Here is a 23283-nt window from a genome sequence, read left to right as displayed (position 1 = left end):
CGCTTCAGAGCAACCCCAAGATAAAGAGGAGAAGCTATGATCATTGCTATTTTGCTTGTGATTAGGCTCAGTGAACTTAGGTCACCTCCCTTCCCGGTGCCTAGCAGTAGAGGTCATGTGTCAATACCATCAGTCATTCTATTACTGGGATTCACAGTTCATAATCATGGGGCTTCGTTTGCAGACACAAGTTTATCTCATGTTTTCTAAGTGTTCATTCTAGCAACAATGGGGGAAAAATCAAAGGGAGAAATATAAAATTTTCTTTTACATTCTTTGCTCTCCTAACCTTTCACTTCAGTTTCCCTAGCAAGGCTAGAAGGATGAAAATAGTGACCATAGTGGGACAGAGTGGATTTGATGAATCTGATTCTGGTGGCATGAGATGGATTTTTTTTTTTTAATACAGAGGTAATATGATATAGTGGTTAAATTCATGGTCTCTGAAGCCAAATTTCCTGGGATCATTCTCCTTCCTTTCACACGTGTTGGTTTTCAATAAACATCTTGCACCCAAACTACATCTCAGTGTCTACTTGCAGAGAACCCAACTAGTGAAAACTAGCTATCTGCATTTGTTCTTCTTCCTTTTTATTCCATAAGCCACTGCAGTCATTTCCACCTACGCCCTTTCCACTGAAACCATATTTAACATGGGTTCAGTGGTCTCATTGTGACACTAATGTTTGATTATCAGATTTGACTTTCTTGGTTTCCTCCCTGCAATTAATGTAGTTGACCACTTACTCTTAATACTCTCGATTCCTCCAGCTGCTCCTTTAGTCACTGTCTCTTCAACAGTCTTCTCTCCCTTCTATACCCCTTTAAATTTTTATTTATTTATTTATTTATTTATGGCTGCGTTGGTCTTTGTTGCTGTGCGCAGGCTTTCTCTAGATGCAGCGAGCGGGGGCTACCCTTCATTGAGGTGTGGAGGCTTCTCATTGCAGTGGCTTCTCTTGTTGCGGAGCACGGGCTCTAGGTGCGTGGGCTTCAGTAGTTGTGGCATGTGGGCTTAGTAGTTGTGGCTCACGGGCTCTAGAGTGCAGGCTCAGTAGTTGTGGCGCACGGGCTTAGTTGCTCTGCAGCACGTGGGATCTTCCAGGAGCAGGACTTGAACCCGTGTCCCCTGCGTTGGCAGGCGGATTCTTAACCACTGCGCCACCAGGGAAGCCCCTCCCTTTAAATATTAATGTTTCCCAGGATGTTTTCTCAGCTCACTTCTCTTCTGACTCCACATACTTTCCCCAATCCAGTTCTTCTAATTTCACCTGTTTTGATAACACCCCAAATTGCGTTTTCAGTCTTGATCTATTCTCAGTCCCCAGACCTGATTATCCAAGTGCCTGATGGATAGTGCTTTCTGGTTTCCTCCCTGTCCTTCAAAGGCAACATGTTCTAAGGAAATTTATCATCAGCTAAACTATACATAAGTTCCCTCCTTGCATTCCAGCTAGAAATTGAAGAGTCATTCTTGGTTCCTTCACCTTCCATGTGTCTCCACAATCCCTTACCAAGTCCTGTGGGTTTGGTTCGTAAATATGTTCACTTCTTTCCTCTCTTACCTTGTCTCTATTGTGTCTATGTTCCTCAGACCATCGGTGTCTTTCACATTGGCTTGGCAATGATCTTCTCATCAGTCCATCTGACCCACAGGCCATCTGCGCTCCTTGTAAATGTGAATCTGGAAAATGAAGGGCAACAGAAACTCTCTCATTGATCATATATATATACACCTTAGTATAACACCTGTGGAAATTGAAGATTTGCATAGCCTTTGACCCAGCAAAATACTCCAGAATACATTAGAGAAACTCCAGCACATGTGCACAGTGAGATATGCACAAGAATGCTGTTAAAAATAATGCTGCTCTGGGCTTCCTTGGTGGCGCAGCGGTTGAGAGTCCGCCTGCCGATGCAGGGGACATGGGTTTGTGCCCCGGTCCGGGAAGATCCCACATGCCGCGGAGTGGCTGGGCCCGTGAGCCATGGCCGCTGAGCCTGCGCGTCCAGAGCCTCTGCTCCATAGCGGGAGAGGCCACAACGGTGAGGCCCGCATACCACACACAAATAATAATAATAATAATAATAATAATAATAATAATAATAATAATGCTCTGAACATCTCTTTGGGGGGGGTGGAGATCTATCTCTCTTCTCCTTCTTACAAATCCACCAATCCTCTCAGATTAGGACCCCACATTTATGACTTCATTTAACCTTAATTACCTCTTAAAAGCTCTATCTCCAGGTATAATTACATTTGGAGTTAAAACTTCAATATCTGAATTTCACTGGCAGTGGGGCGGATACAATTCAGTCCATACCAAGGGTCTAGCATTCTAAAGGAACATCTTAGAAACTGTTTTGTAGAGATACTACTCAAACGTAGTTCTCAAATCTGCCAATTGGATTGGCTAGGAGCTTGTAAAAAAAACGCAAGTTCTCAGACTGTACCCAAGTCCTCTTGAATCAGAATTTCTGGGGAGGAGCCAAGGAATGTATTTTAATGACTTTTCCAAGTGATTTTTATGCATTCGCAAGTTTGAGGATCACTCTTTTCGAGGACATTCAGTCCTCAACAAGATTTTGTGAGTAAACTTGTTTCACGACGAAATGTTTAGCGATGCTGCCTCCACAGAGCTAAAGAGGTTTTCATTATTTTTGTGGGACTTTAGAACTTGGGATGGGTAGTTTGTGCACTGTCTATCTCTAAGAGAAGGATGCCTGTATCGCCATAGAATATCTTCCCACCATGAAGCACACCGTTCCCAACACCCTGTTCCCGAGTTTTTAAAGGCAGAACAATTATTAACACCTGGAAGAACCAGGAAGAAAGAAAACTTACAGCTTAGGAAAAGTTGATCTAAAGTAATGGCCAATTTTCATACACTATTATTTTATGTGTTAACAGGCTTGTATTTCTCTTCTTAATTAAATTGTATGTTTCATCTCTGTGAGTGGACACTGGGTCTCATTTCATATTTACCCCTGGACTAACGTTTGTTTCTAGGATGTGCTCAGTAAGTATTGCTAAATGTCTGGCATTCAATTTATTTTATAAATAGATGACCCTAACTTTTAAAACTTGAACTTCATATGAGGATATTTATTTATTATTATTGAGATGTTATCGATCTTAATCATCCTTTAGGTACTCCTCACAATGTGAAAAATGGTAGATACGGAGAAGGAAGACGGTATCATTCCTGGTTCTTAGTCTTACTGACTTGTTGACCTTGGTTAGATAACCTCTCCATGACTCAGTTCTCCCTTCTGTAAAATGGGAACATAATACTGCTCCCTTTGCAGGATTAGTGTAAAGCCTGGATGAGGAAATGCTGGTGAAAAGATTTTTCAAGGTGATATACAAAGGCTAATTGTAAACTTCAGGCAAATCTTCAATTGTTTAAAATAGGTGACCCTATCAATACACTATTAAGTGCAGAAACTGTCAAATTTAAGTGATTCTTTCCAAAGAGTTTTTTTTTGTTTATCTTTAAGAGTGCTGCTAGAGTGGGGTCATCCCACTTGCCCATTCCACTTTGCCCTTGGTATCTCCATTCACTGGGATACAATGCTGCAAAGCTTCATGGTATTTAATATCGTGGGAGAAATGAATCTGAAAAAAGAATCACAGTTGAGTCATTGCTAACTTTGATGAATTAGCACCGAGGAGCTCTTCAAGATGTCATCTTTTAAGCTTTTTGAATGATTGGTTTTCAATGGTTCTCTCTAAAGAATTTTAATTCTGAGAGCTGCATAGACAAATGCACACACACAAATCATTTGGTGTCCACCTCCGAGAGAAAAGAAAAGTGCTTATGGAGTGAAATTTCACCTTTCTACTTCACCAGCTTCCTGTAGAGCAGGAAGCTCCGTAGTAGAGCAGAGTTTTTCTTTGCTTAAAGTCTAACATTGAAGAATTTCTTCTAAGTAGGTAGTTTTAAGAGTAAGGAGTATACGTTTAAGAATAATAAAACCCAGCTGAGGAATTATCTATATTTCTTTCCAATAATGTGAAAAAGAAAATCAACTCCAGTTATAATGGAGATGATTTTACTAATGATGATGACAAATATTTATCACAGACTTGCTCTATGCTATGAACTGTGTAAACTGTTTTACACATATAACCTCATTTGATACACCAGCAAACCCACTGGGCAGAAACTACTATTATTCCCACTTTATAGATTAGGAAATCGGTTTAAAGAGGTTTTGAGGGGTGAAGCAACTCCCTCAATAACACAAGCTGTTAAGTGGTGAGGCTTGCACCGTTAAGTATGGAGTCCTTGGTTCTGACACACACTCACTGACTGATATTGGTCAAGACTCTTAAGCTTCCGGTCTCAATCTCTCCAGCTGTGAAATGGGAATGATTAGGACCCATCTCAGAATGAGACAGTATGCATGTAAAAACATTGTCTAAAGAGTGTGAAATGTTTAGGGAGTTTTAATTTCTTTTTGGTAATTCATTATTATCGATATTCTTTTGGATAACACTGACGAGGCTGGCCCTAGAATCAGAGTGTCTGGGTTAGAATCCTGCAGGTACCACCTACTTGCTATATGGCTTTGGTCAAGTGACTAACTTCCCTGTGCCTCAGTATCTTCATTCGTAAAATGCAGATAATGGATTAACATGTTATGTTTATATTTTTATTAATTTATTAACTAATTAACGCTTGTGTATGTGTGTCTGTCTGAGAACAGTACTGACACGTATGTGCTAAATACTTTTTACCTATTACTATTACCATTGTTGAGGCTTTCCCTTGGAAGCATACTGCTGACACGAGCTTGGGAGAAGACACTGGCAAAGCAAGCAATGAAGACAGAACACTTTGGCTTCCTTGTAAACATTAAAGGTACTTCCTCCAGATGAATTTTCCTCCAGGAAAGAAAGAGGAGATACACTGCCTTTTTTTGCTTTTCATTTTCCCCGCTTGTCTACTCCATTCACACCCTTCAAGTAAGGACAAATCAGCAAAACCCCAAGAGAGTCACTGTTACAGGGATAATTATGAACTCGCCGAGTCCTTGCAATGTTTATTATTTAAGTTCTTAAGTGCAGATAGTTAAAGGCCCAACAGCATCGAATCTCACAATTATAAAAACCTGGCCCACAGAAGCCCACACAGTGCTTGGAGTTGTGCATTTGCTTCGACACATCCTCTTGGTAAACTGATGCCCTAGTGTACTCCCTAAGCATTTCATGACAAGGTGAAATCCCTTATTGTTTAAAATTTACATTCTTCCTGAGTTTGCATATTTTCGTTGCATTTCCTTTGTTACCAATGTACCAAGTCCTTATACCTTCTCACTGCATTTACTGCAGTTTGAAATGGTTTCTCAGAAATGGGACATTAAAAATCCTGGGTGTGACCCTGAGAACTGGAGACAGCTTCCTTCGGAAGCTGTTCAGGCGTGCTTAGCATTAGTCTAGACCATCATTTTTTCTCAAGGTCCTCAGGTAGAGACCCTATATAGGGGCTGATTATTAAGTATAAGAATCCACTAAAGAAACCACCTTGATTACTAGAAACCCAAGTTTGTAGTAAGAGGAGAACTGCAGTGATTTATTCCGGAAGAAGGAAGATGTAATTGTCTTCTAAATACTTTCTAAGTACTGGGCACTGAGTCAAACACTTTCATATCCCTTCTAATGTGTGATTTAGTCTAAGGTAATAATTTAATGTAATTCTCACAATCATTTGGTGAAATGGATATTATCTCTATTTTATAAATGAAGAATCAGAGGCTGCAAGAAACTTAGGCACAGAGAGGTTAAACAAATTAGACATGACCATTCATTACCTTACCTACTGCTGTGTGACAAATTACCCCAAACTTCAGTGGCCTAAAACAACAAAGGTTAATTACCTCACGATTCCTGGCACATAGGAAGCTCTGTACAGGTGACTGCTATCTTTGTTGTTGCTGGCGCTGGTCTTGATGCCATGTTTAGCTGAGCTGGCATGTGTTTTAATAGAATTATGGAAGGTAAGGCTACAGAATAGTAACAGTTCAGGCAAGTGTTTGCTATCCTAGGTGCTGGACATATATAAGGTCAATTAACTTCACAATAACTCAATGAGGTAGATATTCGTATTATCCCCATTTTAGACATAAGAAGCTGCGTTTTTCCCATTGGGTGTTTCTGGCTCAGGGTCGCTCATAAGGTTCCAGTCAAAATGTCGAGTGGCCTTGTAGTCGTCTGAAGGCTTATCTAGGGCTGCATGACCCAGTTCTAAGATAGTTCATCCACATGACTGTTGGCTGGAGTTCTCAGTTCCTTGCTGGCTGTTGGCAGGAAGCCTCAGCTCCTCTTCACCTGGTCCACTCCATAGGGTTGCTTGAGCATTCTTACGACATGGCTGTTGACTTTTCTCAGGGTAAGTGTTCCAAGAGAGAAAGCAAAGATTAAACCACAATGTTTTGTAAAACTTAAACTCAGAAGTCAAACATGTCACTTCCACTTTATTCTATTCATTAGACATGACCCAGTATGTTTAGCCCATGCTCAAGGGGGACGGTAATTAAGCTCCACTTCTTGATGGAAAAAATATCCCAGGATGGTAACAGCTCCACTATTCCTAGCCTGAATATCTGTATTATTTCTTGTCATTCCCTTATGTCCCCCACACATATTTGGGTTTGTTTTGTTTTTTAAAGATTTTTTTTTGATGTGGACCATTTTTAAAGTCTTTATTGAATTTGTTACAATATTGCTTCTGTTTTATGTTTTGTTTTTTTTGGGCTGCGAGGCATGTGGGATCTTATCTCCCCGACCAGGGATCGAACCAGCACCCTCTGCATTGGAAGGCGAAGTCTTAACCACTGGACTGCTAGGAAAGTCCCCCCACCCACACACACATATTTGTAATTAGATTCTAAATATAAACCCTCTTGAAATTATCCCAATTTGAGTCTGTTGTGTTTCCTGATGGGAACCTGACTGATACAATAAGTAAGATTAATGCAAAAGGGAGAAAGTTGGGAATTTTTGCATAAGCAAGTATTGGGACTGAGGGAAATAAGCACTCATCTTGGCACTGAAGTTCCAAGATAAATGGTTAAAAAAAAGAAAAACCTAGGCTAGTGGGAGAGACATATATAAATTGATATCCCAGAGTAAATTCTGAACCAATATATGCCAGCAGAGTAAAGCCAAGAGTGATTAACTGAATTTGAGGGAATAAGGGAAGGCTTCAAATGAGAGGTGACATTGAACCAGGTCTTGATGGATAAATCTGGATTAGCCATGAAGACTAGAAGGCATACAGGAAACAATACGTACAAAAGAGCAAAGTCACAGTATAATAACTAAAAGCCAGACTATCTGGATTGAAACTCTGCCCTGCCACCAGCAAGCTCTTTGACCTTGGAAAAGTTACTTAACCTTTCTGTGCCTCAATTTCCTCATTTGTTAAATGAGGATAATAGGATAGCTTGAGGAAGAAAATCAATGCCAAATGTTTAGAACAGTTCCTGGCACGTAGGAAGCACTGTGGGTGGGATTATTATCCTTTGCTGCTGATGTCCCTCTTCCTGATGCTCTGTATAGCTGAATCGTGGTGTACATTGGATAGAATTATGGAAGGTATTAATTAACAATAATTCAGACAAGTGTTTGTTACTTTGAGTGCTTTACATATATGAATCAATTAAAATTCACAATAACTCAGTGAGGTAGACATTAATATCATCCCGTTTTAGAGATAAGGAAAGAACTCTGAGAGACATTTAGTCTTGCTCAAGGTTAACACAACCAGTAAGTAGCACAGAAAAGTCAAACCCAGGCAGTCTGGTTGCAGAATTTGTGTTCCCAAGCTTTACATCATAACAGCCTAAGGACTGGCTTAGGAAGGAGCCTGCATACCATGACCATATCATTTTATCTAGGGAGTAACTGAGAGTGAGTAAAGAATAAGAGTAGAGGAGGATTGCATTTATGTATTAGAAAAGTGACTCTGACCACTGTGCACAGTATACATTGGAGGGCTGGAAAAGCTGGACACAGGAAGACTGAAAAGAATACCCTATTGTGGAGGACAGTCAGGCTGAAATCTGGTCTAGGGGTGAGACAAGGGTCACTGCGAAGTAACGGGAAATAATGTTGAAGAACAGTGTCCTCATATTGAAAGCTTTCATTTTTTCTTGTGTCAACATCTTGTGTCAGGTACTGTTTTCCAAAGTGCATCTTCCTCTTGTTTCTTCATATACAGACACGGCATCACCCAGCTTCTCTTACAGATAGTTGTGGCTGTGAGATGGAGCTTTGCCAGCAAAATGTGAATGGAGGTGATGTGGGCCACTCCCATGCATTCTTCTTTATTCCTTTTCTCTTCTGGCTGGTTGTGATGGCAACCTCGAGAGTGACTCTGGAAGCTACATATTCAAGATGGCAGAAGTACTACCAGCTTGGATTCCTGAATGACTGCGGAGCAGAACACCTCACCACAACACACACTTTATTTGTCACCTCCCTGGACTGTTACATAATGATACAATAAAGATTTTTGTTGAGCCATTCCAAATTTGTAGCTACTTGTTATCACAGTGTAGCCTAAACTAATGCATATCAGACCCAAATAATGCTGAAATTAAGGTAGCCTATTGCCCAGAGGTAGTTTAAACCTTTAGTGTGAAAGATTTCTCTTTGGTATAACTCTCTCATGCTTTTTGAAACCTCTTTCTTTCACAGTACTTTTGAGAAAGTCCTTTTGTACATATCTTGGCTTAGGGGAAATTAAAAAGAGAGCATGTGAGAGAGGAATAAACTACTCAGGTTTCAGGATTTACAAGAGACGTCATCTGCCCTGGTGGAAACAGCATGCTGGTCAGTCATTTGTAACCCACGGAGCATTGAATTTCTGAAATTAGAGTAGTTTTGATTTATGAAGGTTAATTTCACTGAAGAGGTTACTGGGGTGATAACCCCAAATATGTAAAATCCAGAAAACTTGATGGCAGGAAACCAGAAATGGGTAGGCATACTTCTGATTCTCAGAGAGTACAAAGTAAAGAGGGGCCCCTGAAGGCTGACGGCACTGGAAAAACAGAAGAAACAGGTTTCTTTTTTTAAAGAGCAGGTAACCTCAAACTTAACTGCTAATGACTGTGTTTCATTTCAGTCTACCCCCGTGGTTTTGTTTCTTATACTCTGTAAAATGTGAGACTTTTTGGTCATTTTGACAGATTTTCCAGAACTAAAAATATCAGGGGCTTAACTGAGAAATCATGGGTATTTTTGACAAAGCTGTAGATTAGCCTGGGAAATTCTCTCTACCTGCTTAAAGAAAGAAAAAAAAAAGAGACATCTGAGAGTTACAAAGACTCTTTCAGTGGTTGACGTAAGGTTTCTGTCTTTCTTTACCATCTACATCTGCCCTTATTTACATATACAATAATGGCCCACGATTAGTTACAGCAGTATTTTAAAATGTGCTGATATTAATTAATCAATATAGGAGTTAATAATTCCATTTCTCTGTGAGTTTTTATGCACTAAAAAATATATGAGGATGAAATGCATACTTGTTTTTCACTAAAAATTAAGTCATTAGTCTCCTATTGCTTTCAAAGGCATTTATTGGCACCAACTATGTGTATGCACAGCTTCCTGATGTGAAAACTGAGTGTAACATCGTTATGTAACTTGATGACATTCTCACCGCTAGGAAGTGGTACTCTTCCTTCTAAACCACTTTACTCTCAACTTACTTTCACATGCTCGTGTTAAGTCAACAAGCACTTATCGAATAGTAACCTTGGGCCTGGCTTTGTGGTAAACACTGAGGACCCAGATGCTCTCTCTGCCCTCATGGAGGTCACAGTTGCAGAGAGAATCTAGATATCATCAAATAACCACACAAATAAATATTTGCTTATAAAATGAGATAAATGCTACAAGAAAAAAGAAACCCAGAACGATTTGAAAGCATGTAACGGAGAATCTGATCATATCCAGTGATCCAGAGTAATGTTTTCCTGTAGAAGGAAAATGAGAACTGACATCTGAAGGAAATACAAGCCTTCATCAGTCAGCGGTGGTAGATAAAACATGGTCGGCTTCTCCGATCAAGAGGTAGAATGGGCTTCCCTACCGATTGAATCTCAGCTGGACTTCGACTTCCTGTATCCAACAGACCATGGAAGAAGCAAAGGCTCTGCTTTTGCTTTCTTGGAATGCGTCCCTGAGATTGCCAGTTGAAGAAGCCCAGTCTTGCCTACTGGAGGATGAGAGGCCAGTGAAGAAAAGCTGTCCCTGCTGTGTCCCCTGAGCCCCACCAGCTGACGTCCTGTGCCAACTGTGAACAAGGCCATCTTAGATCATCCATCCCCAGTCCAGATGCCAGAGACGTACAGTAGCAAAAGTAACTCCGACTGATACTAGCAGAAGATTCCAGCCCAAACTGTTGACCACAGAATCATGAGCTAGTAAAATGGCTGTGATTTTCAGACACTAATTTTTTTTTTTTTTTGCGGTACGCGGGCCCCTCACTGTTGTGGCCTCTCCCGTTGCGGAACACAGGCTCCGGACGTGCAGGCTCAGTGGCCATGGCTCATGGGCCCAGACGCTCCATGGCATGTGGGATCTTCCCGGACCGGGGCACGAACCTGTGTCCCCTGCATCGGCAGGCGGACTCTCAACCACTGCGCCACCAGGGAAGCCCCAGACACTAATTTTGAGGGTGGTTTGTTCCATGGCAATAAGTTACTAACACACCAGCTGTAGTCTGGAGGCTGGGACTGAGTTCTAGGCAGAGGGAGAGGGTGCGCACAAGTCTAGCAGAGGGAAGAAAGCACTTTTAGGGAAAGAAAGACAAGAAGACAGAAGATTTTGGAGGGATAGACAAGGTTCAAATCAAGCAGAGTCTTTTAGAACCTGTCAAAAATCTCTATTTTTATCTTGAAAGCAAAGGAAAGTTACTGGAGGGATTTTAAGCAAGGAATTGAAATGGTTAGATTTATGCCCATGCATGGCTTTTTTCGTTTACTAGACTGCAAACTCATCGTGGCAGGGATCTATAGGGAATACCCACAGCAGAAGCTCAGTAGGTCTTACTTTTTTCTTGACTGATTGGATCATCAAGCTACGCAGTAGGAGAAAGTGAAATAGCCCATGTGTCTGGGCAAGTTCAGAGGGTTGTACAGAGTCTGAAAATAGAGGGCACGGTAGATCAGACACTGCACCCACCTCAGTTTGGCTGGGGGGAGGGTCTATCTATAGCTGAAAAAGTCATTATTTCTACCAAAGTTTCCCACTGAAAATCTGTCTTTGATTCATCTCCTGATCAGCTGGCAGCCACTGCCTCCTTTGCATTTGAACTAGAGTTCCCTCAACTCAGTTGGCTGGTAAACAGGTAGAAGAGACACAGGAAAACCCAGATGAATTACTGAGCTGAGTCTCTAAATCCATTAAAGCTTTGTCTCTAGTGGTTTGTGAGGCTCAAGAAGAAGTTGTTAATGAATCAGAGGAGACTCTTGGAAGTCTGCTGGCTATTCTGTTTCTTAATTCGAACTCAACAAGGTGTCATGGAATTACCCATGGGATTTGGAATCAGACAGTCGTAAGTTTAAATCCATGCTACGCTATTTACAACTTGCATGATCTTGTGTTAATAAATCTACTTCTGCTTCAGTTTTTGAAACTGTAAGGAGCATAGGGATAATAAAGTCTACCTCTCATTTGGGTGAAGATTAAATGAAATGTATACAGAAAGCACCTGCACAGAAGTTGTCAATTAACAATATTTTACTTTCCATTACTCTTCAGAGTTTCGGAAGAATTTTGGAGGACAATTACCAATGGCATTTTGGTTTTTTGCTGCATTTTTTTCATATGTATTTTAATTTTATATTTAGTTTTGCTGAAGATCTGCTTGACTTTAAACAGTAACATCATTTTTCCGTGGCCCATGTTTCAATCTTCTCTTTACTACAGTTCAATGATTCTCAACATTGGCTGCACATTGGAACCACTGGGAAGCTTTATCAAAAATATCGATGCCTGTTTTTATCTCCAGAGATAACGATATAATTGGTCTGAATTGTGGCATGGATAATGGGATTAGTTAAATAAAATAATCTTTTGTAAATAAGTATGTGCACGAATCCATTGAACTACAGAGATTCTCGAAGGGTCAAAGTAGTTATTCCTAGAACACTGCTGGTTTAGCAGTTATTTCATCTACACCAGGCCCATAAAAATGACATATTAAAACCTTTTAGTCAAGATGGCAGCTGAATAGGCCTGGGGCCACCTTACAGGTAAAATGGCTTTGTGGCTCATTAAGTGAACACTCTCGATATAGCTTAAGGGAAACCAGCCTTGTACCCAAGACCAGGGAGTTGTGTTTCCTCCTCACTTGAGATAGAAAATGAAAAGTAAGTATTATATTTAAATTACATGGGCTTGTGATCCTCTAATATTTCACTTGTGTTATCTCATGCGATGTGATTTCTGTCTCTATACGTTTAGGTTTCTTGATTTCACTTTTTAAAAAACTAATTCTTCAATTAGGGTATGCTGCCACCAGGTGGCAATGGGGCCTCACTTGCAATCACCATCTATGAATAGTAATTGTTCATTCATACATTCACTCATTCATGGTTATTTGGAAAAGTTGATATACCTTTTCCCTTACTAGCATTTAAAATTCAAAATGTAAACTTTAACAGTACAACTGAACTTGTATAGTTAATTTTAGTTTTAATAATTATAAAGATGCTATGTATGGGTGTCCATAAATAATTGTACATGAATGTGAAACTTTACAGGTCTACATGTATGAATGCTTTTAGAAAAATTAAAATGGAAGGCAAAAGTCAGTACTTTCTTCAATATTCCCTATTAATTGGTCATAGCATGACAACGCATGCTCGTTTCTGCGCTCTGTAGTCAAATTTTGCTGTAGCTTTATGAGATAGAGTACTGCTATGAAACTTCAGATGAACTTGATATTAAAATTCATTCACATGGATTCTCAAACATTCTAGCAATGAGTATTTCCAATTAAAGAATTATTAATGTAGCTGTCTCCCCACAGCCTGCTAATGAAATTATTTCTATCAATGTTACCTCCTGATAAGTTATCTTTCATTCTTTCCACATAGAAGAAATAGAACAATAACATCACTTTGTGTTATTTCTGGATATACTGAGTCCTCATGACTGATTCTTCTTAATCATAAAAAAGACACTTTCTTTCTTCTACCCATGGAAAAGGGGAACATCATGATGATGTAGCCATTAGCTCCGTGTGACTTGAAAGCTATGTACAGTGATTCTCCTCTGTCACATGAGCTTGACTTTAACATCACCTTGAGCTTTTGACAGATTATCTTTGACTTAATGGCTTTACTAAGAAGCAACTTAGAAATTAGTTTTAAAACATCTTGTTGTCCATAAAGAGGAAATGATAATGCCTTTATATCTCCCTCTATGCAGATACCTTCTGAAGAAAGGAATCTCAATGATTCTCCCTCCCTCCATTTGATATCACCAATGCCAGGACACTTGTAAGGGGTCACAGCAAACTGAAACAGTGCATTTATATGAGCTAGAATGCCCCCATATCTGAGCTGAACATGCAACATTTTTACTGCTTCCAAGGTGACTGAGTATTCTGACCAACAGAGCCACTTCATGCTAATTGCTGCCTGTGAAAGCTAATCGTATCTTCTTTTATACATTTAGAAAAACATGGGAGGGCCACTTAGCCCAAGCTATCCACAAGGAGCCAAGGTGAGCAACTTTATGTGTAACTTCTGAAGCCTATATAACCAAAAGCAAGGAGAACTGGACTCAGGGAGATGGCGCTGCTAGCAATACTATTTCTCTTTCTATCTCGAGCTCCCCTGATCCTTGAAATCATTCCCCATTCCTTTAAAGAATCTGTGAACCTCAGGAATCTGTTCAGCCTAAACTGGATCAGTCATAGCACTTTTAAGATAGCCTTTTAAATGGCATTTTTACGCAAGCTTTAAACTGAGATTGATAGCATTATCAGATAATAGATATTTGTGGATTTGATCTTTGTGGGAAAAGATCCCAAAGACCCATAGAAATTTTTAAAAAGCTACATCAAAGCCCATCTCTAAAAATTCTGCAGCGGCCACTCCACACAACGCTTTTCTTTCATTTTCTGCATTCATTATCCAATTAAATAACCTGATTTAAGATGCTAAAATGTTCATCATTTTCTAAAACTGTTACTCTGTCACTTGATCCTTGTATCTTTATGTAACCCTTCCTATGTTTCTGCCATCTTTCTTTGGTTGGTTCGTAATCTCTTCTGAGGCCAGGACCACATCATGGCACTCTACTTTGGTCAACTCCTGATGCAGAGTTAGGTACTGCAATCCTCCATTGAAGCCTCTGTCTATCCGATTCACTCATGCATTCATTTGTTACCTGGTACTGTATTCATTTTCTCAACCATTATGTATTCATGCAATAAATATTTATTGAGTACCTATTCTGTTACAGGCACCCCTCTTGATGCTCGGTATCTAAGAGTAAATGAAACAGACAAGAGTCCTTTTCCTCTTGGAGCTCATGTCCTAGTGGCTGGAGGAAATGAAATGTATCGGAAGCTATAGGTAGTGATAAGGAAAAAACCAACAGTTCCTGAGGCCATCTTGACAAGGTCAGGCTGTTGACATGGAACCTTAGCCTGACTTCAGCTGAGGTCAGGAATGGTTTTCCTGCCTACGGCCGGCTCCTGGTGAACCCGGTGTGGACCCTAAACAGTGGAATGCTGACTGCACTGAAAGCTTCCTTAAACCCCCTCTATATTCCCAGCCAGAATAATTGGGCTCCCCTCATACTTCCTGTGCTGAATTTTAGTTCACCAAGCCTAGAATTCTGCCCTAAATGTCCAAGTTGAAAACCTTTCCCTGGTCAGTTCTTCCAGACCCTGCTTCTCAGGGTTTTAGCTTGCCTTTCCTTCCCCCACAGTCCTGGCTAACATATTGCTCCACAGTGGAACCATCACCTGGTACCACCGTGTCTCCATTGCTTTGTTCTTTTAAAATAATTTATTCATATGTTAAAATGTAAATGAATTACCTACTATATACGAGATGTTTTACTGGGACATCGGGATACAGAAGTAACTAGATAGAAGTGGAAGAAGAGATGCTTTTTATCAGACACAGTTTATCACCTTCCACATACTTTTACACAACAGGTATGCCATCTTTTTTTTGTTGATATGAGATTATTTTAAAAAATTTACATTTCTTATCCATTGCCCAAGGACTCTCTTTGGCTTTAGAAATTACAATGTGTATGTATATATTATCTCCTTCTAGGATGCCAAGTATAGCATTTTGTGAAAATAAGCTATTTTGAATAAGAAGATATACATGTAATAGAAACTACTGCATTTTTTTTTTTTTTTTTTTTTCGGTACGCGGGCCTCTCACTGTTGTGGCCTCTCCCGTTGCGGAACACAGGCTCCGGACGTGCAGGCTCAGCGGCCATGGCTCATGGGCCCAGCCGCTCCGTGGCATGTGGGATCCTCCCGGACCGGGGCATGAACCCGTGTCCCCTGCATCGGCAGGTGGACTCTCAACCACTGCGCCACCAGGGAAGCCCAGAAACGACTGCATTTTAATAGCATATATCTTTGTACCTAAAGTTACCGTCATTTTTGAAAATGGCAGTTAACTTTTTTACTCTATTTTTGTGCATAAATTGCATGGATTCTGCAGAGGTAACGGGTGTGCAAAAGTGCCTGAATGGTTCAATTGGCCATTTAGTCTTACTATGAGACAATTAGAGTCTTCTTAAGGACAGAATGGTTGGACGTGGAAGGAAGCAGTTTGGAAAGGAAACAGTCTGAAACAAATACACATTTATGGGTTTAATCAGACCTTGTCTCAAGCACCTGAATCTTACGTTCTTACCTTATTTCTGCAAATATCCACTGGCCTACATTTTTTTCTTACTCCTTCAGGCTTTTGAGTTCCTGCTTCCACCCCCTGCAGTTGTTCTGTTCTTCTTGCTTTGTGCTGACTACGTTGTAGAACTGAGATAACTAGTATGGGTTAGCACTTGGGCTTGAGACCCATCACTTCTAGGCCTTGCCGTTCAGAGAGTAGTAAGCGGACTGACACAAATAAACATTCCCTGGGAGGCTGTTAGAAATTCAGAATCTTAGGCCCTACTCTATCCCAGATCTGCGTAATCAGAATATGATTTAACAAGATCCCCAGGTAACCCATATGCAATATTAAAATTTGAGAAGGACTGAAAGTCTAGAGGAATAGTAAATGGAAGACAACAAAACGACACACCTTAGCACTGTGGGGAGATACAGATTCCCACCTCTCTTCTCACTTAGATCCTCCACAAGAAGAGAGCTAATAAGTTAACTTACTGATGTAATTGGTTTGATTTCAGGGGCCAGAGTGGCAGAGTCAGGACCAGGGAGAGGCAAGTGAGGCTTGTAGACTGCGAGATTTCTGGGGGCATTCACTCTCAGGTGTTGACTCTGCAGCTGCAGGAATCTGAGGGTTTGTGACTCCTTAAACTTTGCCCCGTGGGGACACTGCTCACCTCACCATGGTCCTGGCCTTACTGAGTGTCAGGCTCATCACTGAATGGCATCAGTGGCTGACGAAAGGTTAGCTACCCGAGTGTGAGTATCTCTCCTGCATTCTTTCTTTAGGATGAAGCCCCACTAGATGTATTTTTTTTTGTTCTCCTCCCCTACTCTTTTGCATCTATCCTCTGTGGTTTGATGGTAAAAAAACACATTTGGGAACAAAATGTAACGTAATGAAAAGGGCTGCAGAGGTCCTGCAACTCCATTCACTTTACTAAGAATTCAGAGCATCAAAGCAGCTTGGGACAACCCAGACCCTTGTTAGTCTTTTGTCATGGGTCCTTGTGCATACATCTTTCTTGATTTGAGAAATGGAGTAGGACTCAGGCTTTCCTGCAATTTCTTACTAGAGAGTTCCACACTGAGAGAGATTAGACATGTGTCTGGTTATGTATAGAGTGTTGATGTATTTTCTGCTTAGCTCATGATCCCTGAGGCACAGCTCCCACAGTAGAGAACTCTGAAGGGAGGAAGTTTGAATGACTGGATCACCAGAATACCACAGACATCTCCAGTGGCCATGCAGGACCTGAGGCAGGCTCCTACACTTTCAAGCCTTCACTTTTCTCATCCGTAGAATAAAGATGATAATAATAATTCCCACTTTATGGGATTATTGAGAGGATTAAATCAACAAGTACGTGTGATAAGTACTTCATAAAGTACCATGTAAGTGTTTTGTTTTTAACCTTGTAATTAAGTTTAAGAGGTACACAGGAAACAATGTGTTTTTTGGGTGAAAGAGGCTTAGAGACCTTAAGTACCATCTCAAAATCCCACAGTCTTTAGGTACCAGAGCTGAGGCTTGAACCAGAGTCCTTAACTCTGTCTCTTTCCTCCCCCGTCGCACTGCCTCTCAGACATGTAGTATAGGCGTCTTATTGTTTATGTTCTCTGAAATTTAAATGACACGCCCTCCACCCTCCATTTACTTTCCCTTTTTATATCAAGGTATCTTTTCAGATTCAGCCCCTTGGGATCTAGTGTCCTAACTGAAATCATTATTGATGGGCTTCTTGCAGACTTGCAGGTAAGGCAAGAGCTGAAGCGACGCAGGCTCTTCCTATTTGCATTTCAGGTGGGTCGGCAGAATGTGGCCCTAGAGCTGTGCCTGTATGGTAATAAAACATCTTGGAAAGCACAGTGCCTCTGCAGCAGGCTTGGGCTCACATTCAGGCCAGCCATGGGGTTCCACATGGGCTAACAGTCCTCCAAACTACCCATGTGAGAAAACCAAAGCCAACTTGGAAATGCCTCCCACATACACCCAGAAGCCTTACCTATCCCAGACTCTGCACTGCTCAGCTTCCTCAGCTGCTTGGGGCCACCCGACACCCCACTGGACACCGCCCGCTCCCTGTTTCTAAAGTCAGTCCTCATTAGAGACTGGAGAAAGTTCACAGGCTCCGACAGCTTCACACAAGGCACCAAGCGCTCCACGTGTGCCCTACTTTTGAACTCCAGATTGTCCCCTCAGCTCTGTCCCGCTCTTCTACCCAGAATCTAATCTGAGGTCTTTGAAACTGGGATATTTATTTGTTCTTCCCCCATGATCTTTGGTGAAAATTAACCAGGCAGAATGCCCTGCTTCCGAAACCTTTCACCACACATCCTATGATCCTCATCCCACAATCAGTGAACGACCCTAATCATTCATTCATTTATTCCCTATTCCATTTATTCATCAACCAACAATGTTTATTGAGCATCTTCTATGAGTCAGACTCTGCTATGCATTGCGGGGCACACTGGTCCACAACACTAGTCTTGTGAAGCCATACCTTCTTGGAGTAGGTGGATATTCATTTACTTATTTATTACACAATGCAGAGAGATGATCATATTAAAGCTTTGGAAAGCTCATGTTGACTGCAGGTTAGAGAATAGATTGGAGGAAGACTAGTGTAAACAGAGGAAGACCCGTTAGGAAATGATTGCAGAGATCAGGAGTGAGAAGGTGGCGGCTTGGACCAGAGCAGTATCACAGTAGGTAAAGCCTGGTATTGCAGGACCACACTGGAGGCACTAAGTTCTAGGGTTTTCCTAAGTAACCTAGTTGTCATGTTGGCATGGCTATCATTGGTAGCACAGAAATGACTTAATTAAGGTGTGGTAAGAGAAAGGTAGGAGGCAACCTGCAGGTGTAGATGAAATACAGGAGGAGGTTAAATGTGGTCTTTGGGTGGGGCCCTCAGGAAGCTATGAGATATTTCCAGGAAGATATGACACATCTCTTTGATGCCCCAGTGGTTTTAAAATTTTTCTGCATGAAGTCCACAACTTTCTACCCATGTACTCCTCTCCCTTTTCCATATCCCTCCCCCTTCCCAGACTGCTTGAAACTTCTTATTCTGCCCAGGTGCTGGGGTCCTTTTCTATGCTATGATTACCTCCTAACAGCTTGAAAATGAGGCAGGATTGCATAATGGTTAAGAGCACTCGCTTTTGAGTTGGACTGACTTGGATTTGAACCTCAGCTGTGCTACTTGCTAACTACATGGCTTTGGGTGAATTACTTAAATTTCCTGATATCGCAGGGCCATACTGGAGGCTAGGGCTAATGACTTCAGTTAAGACACTAAATTCTAGGGGTTTTTCACGAGAAAAGTGAATGTTCATATCTGCAAAATAGCAAAAATTATAGCACCTACCACATGGGATGGTATGAGGATTAAAAAAGATAATGCCAAGATTGGTTCAAGATGGCGGAGTAGAAGGACGTGCGCTCACTCCCTCTTGCGAGAGCACCGGAATCACAACTAACTGCTGAACAATCATCGACAGGAAGACACTGGAACTCACACAAAAAAAGATACCCCACATCCAAACACAAAGGAGAAGCCACAATGAGATGGCAGGAGGGGCTCAATCACAAGGCTTCAGTGTTGGGTCACCTCAGGCCAAATAACCAACAGGGAGGGGACCCAGCCCCACCCATCAGCAGACAAGCAGATTAAAGTTTTACTGAGCTATGCCCACCAGATCAACAGCCAGCTCTACCCACCACCAGTCCCTCCCATCAGGAAACCTGCACAAGCCTCTTAGCTAGTCTCATCCACCAGGGGGCAGACAGCAGAAACAAGAAAAAGTACAATCCTGGAGCCTGTGGAACAAAAGCCACATTCACAGAAAGACAAGATGAAAAGGCAGAGGACTATGTACCAGATGAAGGAACAAGATAAAACCCCAGAAAAACAACTAAATGAGGAGAGATAGGCAAACTTCCAGAAAAAGAATTCAGAATAATGATAGTGAACATGATCCAGGACCTCGGAAAAAGAATGGAGGCAAAGATCGAGAAGGTGCAACAAATGTTTAACAAAGACCTAGAAGAATTAAAGAACAAACAAACAGAGATGAACAATACAATAACTGAAATGAAAACTACACTAGAAGGAATCAATAGCAGAATAACTGAGGCAGAAGAACGGATAAGTGCCCTGGAAGACAGAAAGGTGGAATTCACTGCTGCGGAACAGAATAAAGAAAAAAGAATGAAAAGAAATGAAGACAGCCTAAGAGACCTCTGGGACGACAATAAATGCAACAACATTCGCATTATAGGGGTCCCAGAAGGAGAAGAGAGGGAGAAAGGACCTGAGAAAATATTTGAAGAGATTATAGTTGAAAACTTCCCTAACGTGGGAAAGGAAATAGCAATCCAAGACCAGAAGGCTCAGAGAGTCCCATACAGGATACACCCAAGGAGAAACACGCTGAGACACATAGTAATCAAATTGGCAAAAATTAAAGCCAAAGAAAAATTACTGAAAGCAGCAAGGGAAAAACGACAAATAACATACAAGGGAACTCCCATAAGGTTAACAGCTGATTTCTCAGCAGAAACTCTACAAGCCAGAAGGGAGTGGCACGATATACTTAAAGTGATGCAAGGGAAGAACCTACAACCAGGATTACTCTACCTGGCAAGGATCTCATTCAGATTCGATGGAGAAATCAAAAGCTTTACAGACAAGCAAAAGCTAAGAGAATTCAGCACCACCAAACCAGCTTTACAACAAATGCTAAAGGAACTTCTCTAAGTGGGAAACACAAGAGAAGAAAAGGATCTACAAAAACAAACCCAAAACGATTAAGAAAATGGTCATAAAAACATACATATCGATAATTACCTTAAACGTAAATGGATTAAATGTGCCAACCAAAAGACACAGGCTTGCTGAATGGATACAAAAAAAAGACCCATCTATATACTGTCTACAAGAGACCCACTTCAGACCTAGGGACACATACAGACTGAAAGTGAGGGGATGGAATAAGATATTCCATACAAATGGAAATCAAAAGAAAGCTGGAGTAGCAATACTCATATCAGATAAAATAGTCTTTAAAATAAAGAATGTTACAAGAGACAAGGAAGGACACTACATAACGATCAAGGGATCAATCCAAGAAGAAGATATAACAATTATAAATATATATGCACCCAACATAGGAGCACCTCAATACACAAGGCAACTGCTAACAGCTCTAAAAGAGGAAACCGACAGTAACACAATAATAGTGGAGAACTTTAACACCTCACTTACACCAATGGACAGATCATCCAAAATGAAAATAAATAAGGAAACAGAAGCTTTAAATTACACAATAGACCAGATAGATTTAACTGATATTTATACAACATTCCATCCAAAAACAGCAGATTACACTTTCTTCTCAAGTGCGCACGGAACATTCTCCAGGATAGATCACATCTTGGGTCACAAATCAAGCCTCAGTAAATTTAAGAAAATTGAAATCATATCAAGCATCTTTTCTGACCACAACACTATGAGATTAGAAATGAATTACAGGGGAAAACAAGGTAAAAAACACAAATACATGGAGGCTAAACAATACGTTACTAAATAACCAAGAGATCACTGAAGAAATCAAAGAGGAAATCAGAAAATACCTAGAGAAAAATGACAATGAAAACACGACGATCCAAAACCTATGGGATGCAGCAAAAGCAGTTCTAAGAGGGAGTTTATAGCTATAGAAACCTACCTCAAGAAACAAGAAAAATCTCAAATAAACAATCTAACCTTACACCTAAAGGAACTAGAGAAAGAAGGACAAACAAAACCCAACGTTAGCAGAAGGAAAGAAATCATAAAGATCATCGCAGAAATAAATGAAATAGAAACAAAGAAAACAAGAGCAAAGATCAGTAAAACTAAAAGCTGGTTCTTTGAGAAGATAAACAAAATTGATAAACCATTAGCCAGACTCATCAAGAAAAAGAGAGAGAGCACTCAAATCAATAAAATTAGAAATGAAAAAGGAGAAGTTACAACAGACACCGCAGAAATACGAAGCAGCCTAGGAGACTACTGAAAGCAACTCTATGCCAATAAAATGGACAACCTGGAAGAAACTGACAAATTGCTAGAAAGGTATAACCTTCCAAGACTGAACCAGGAAGAAATAGAAAATAGGAACAGACCAATCACAAGTAATGAAATTGAAACTGTGATTAAAAATCTTCCAACAAACAGAAGTCCAGGACCAGATGGCTTCACAGGTGAATTCTATCAAACATTTAGAGAAGCGCTAACACCCATCCTTCTCAAACTCTTCCAAAAAATTGCAGAGGAAGGAACACTCCCAAACTCATGAGGCCACGATCACCCTGATACCAGAATCAGACAAATTTACTACAAAAAAAGAAAATTACAGACCAATATCACTGATGAATATAGATGCAAAACTCCTCAACAAAATACTAGCAAACAGAATCCAACAACACATTAAAAGGATCATACACCATGATCAAGTGGGATTTATCCCAGGGATGCAAGGATTCTTCAATATATGCAAATCAATCATTGTGATACACCATATTAACAAACTGAACAATAAAAACCATATGATCATCTCAATAGATGCCGAAAAAGCTTTTGACAAAATTCAACACCCATTTATGATAAAAACTCTCCAGAAAGTGGGCATAGAGGGAACCTACCTCAACATAATAAAGGCCATATATGACAAACTCACAGCAAACATCATTCTCAATGGTGAAAAACTGAAACCATTTCCTCTAAGATCAGGAACAAGACAAGGATGTCCACTCTCACCCCTATTATTCAACATAGCTTTGGAAGTCCTAGCCATGGCAATCAGAGAAGAAAAAGAAATAAAAGGAATACAAATTGGAAAAGAAGAAGTAAAACTGTCACTGTTTGCAGATGACATGATACTGTACACAGAGAATCCTAAAAATGCCACCAGAAAACTACTAGAGCTAATCAATGAATTTGGTAAAGTTGCAGGATACAAAATTAATGCACAGAAATCTCATGCATTCCTATACACTAATGATGCAAAATCTGAAAGAGAAATTAAGGAAACACTCCCATTTACCACTGCAACAAAAAGAATAAAATACCTAGGAATAAACCTACCTAGGGAGACAAAAGACCTGCATGCAGAATACTATAAGACACTGATGAAAGAAATTAAAGATGATACCAACAGATGGAGAAATATACCATGTTCTTGGATTGGAAGAATCAATATTGTGAAAATGACTATACTACCCAAAGCAATCTACAGATTCAATGCAATCCCTATCAAACTACCAATGGCATTTTTAACAGAACTAGAACAAAAAATCTTAAAATGTGTATGGAGACACAAAAGACCTCAA

The 23283-nt window shown here is 40.5% G+C and overlaps 1 protein-coding gene across 1 annotated transcript in view; it reads right to left on the bottom strand.

Moving 5' to 3' along the window:
• The window catches only part of LOC125961636 (uncharacterized), a 344208-nt gene that overhangs the window by 81434 nt on the left and 239491 nt on the right, over positions 1-23283 (bottom strand). The window contains exon 4 of the mRNA XM_049700429.1: positions 1566-1684. Within this exon, the coding sequence (XP_049556386.1) occupies positions 1566-1684 (119 nt within the window). The remainder of the gene's footprint in view (positions 1-1565; positions 1685-23283) is intronic.

The sequence above is a fragment of the Orcinus orca genome, chromosome 17, assembly GCF_937001465.1.
Source record: "Orcinus orca chromosome 17, mOrcOrc1.1, whole genome shotgun sequence".
In the NCBI taxonomy this organism is placed as follows: domain Eukaryota; kingdom Metazoa; phylum Chordata; class Mammalia; order Artiodactyla; family Delphinidae; genus Orcinus; species Orcinus orca.
The sequence above is the reverse complement of the archived record's forward strand: the minus strand, read 5'-3'. Positions and strand labels throughout refer to the sequence as shown.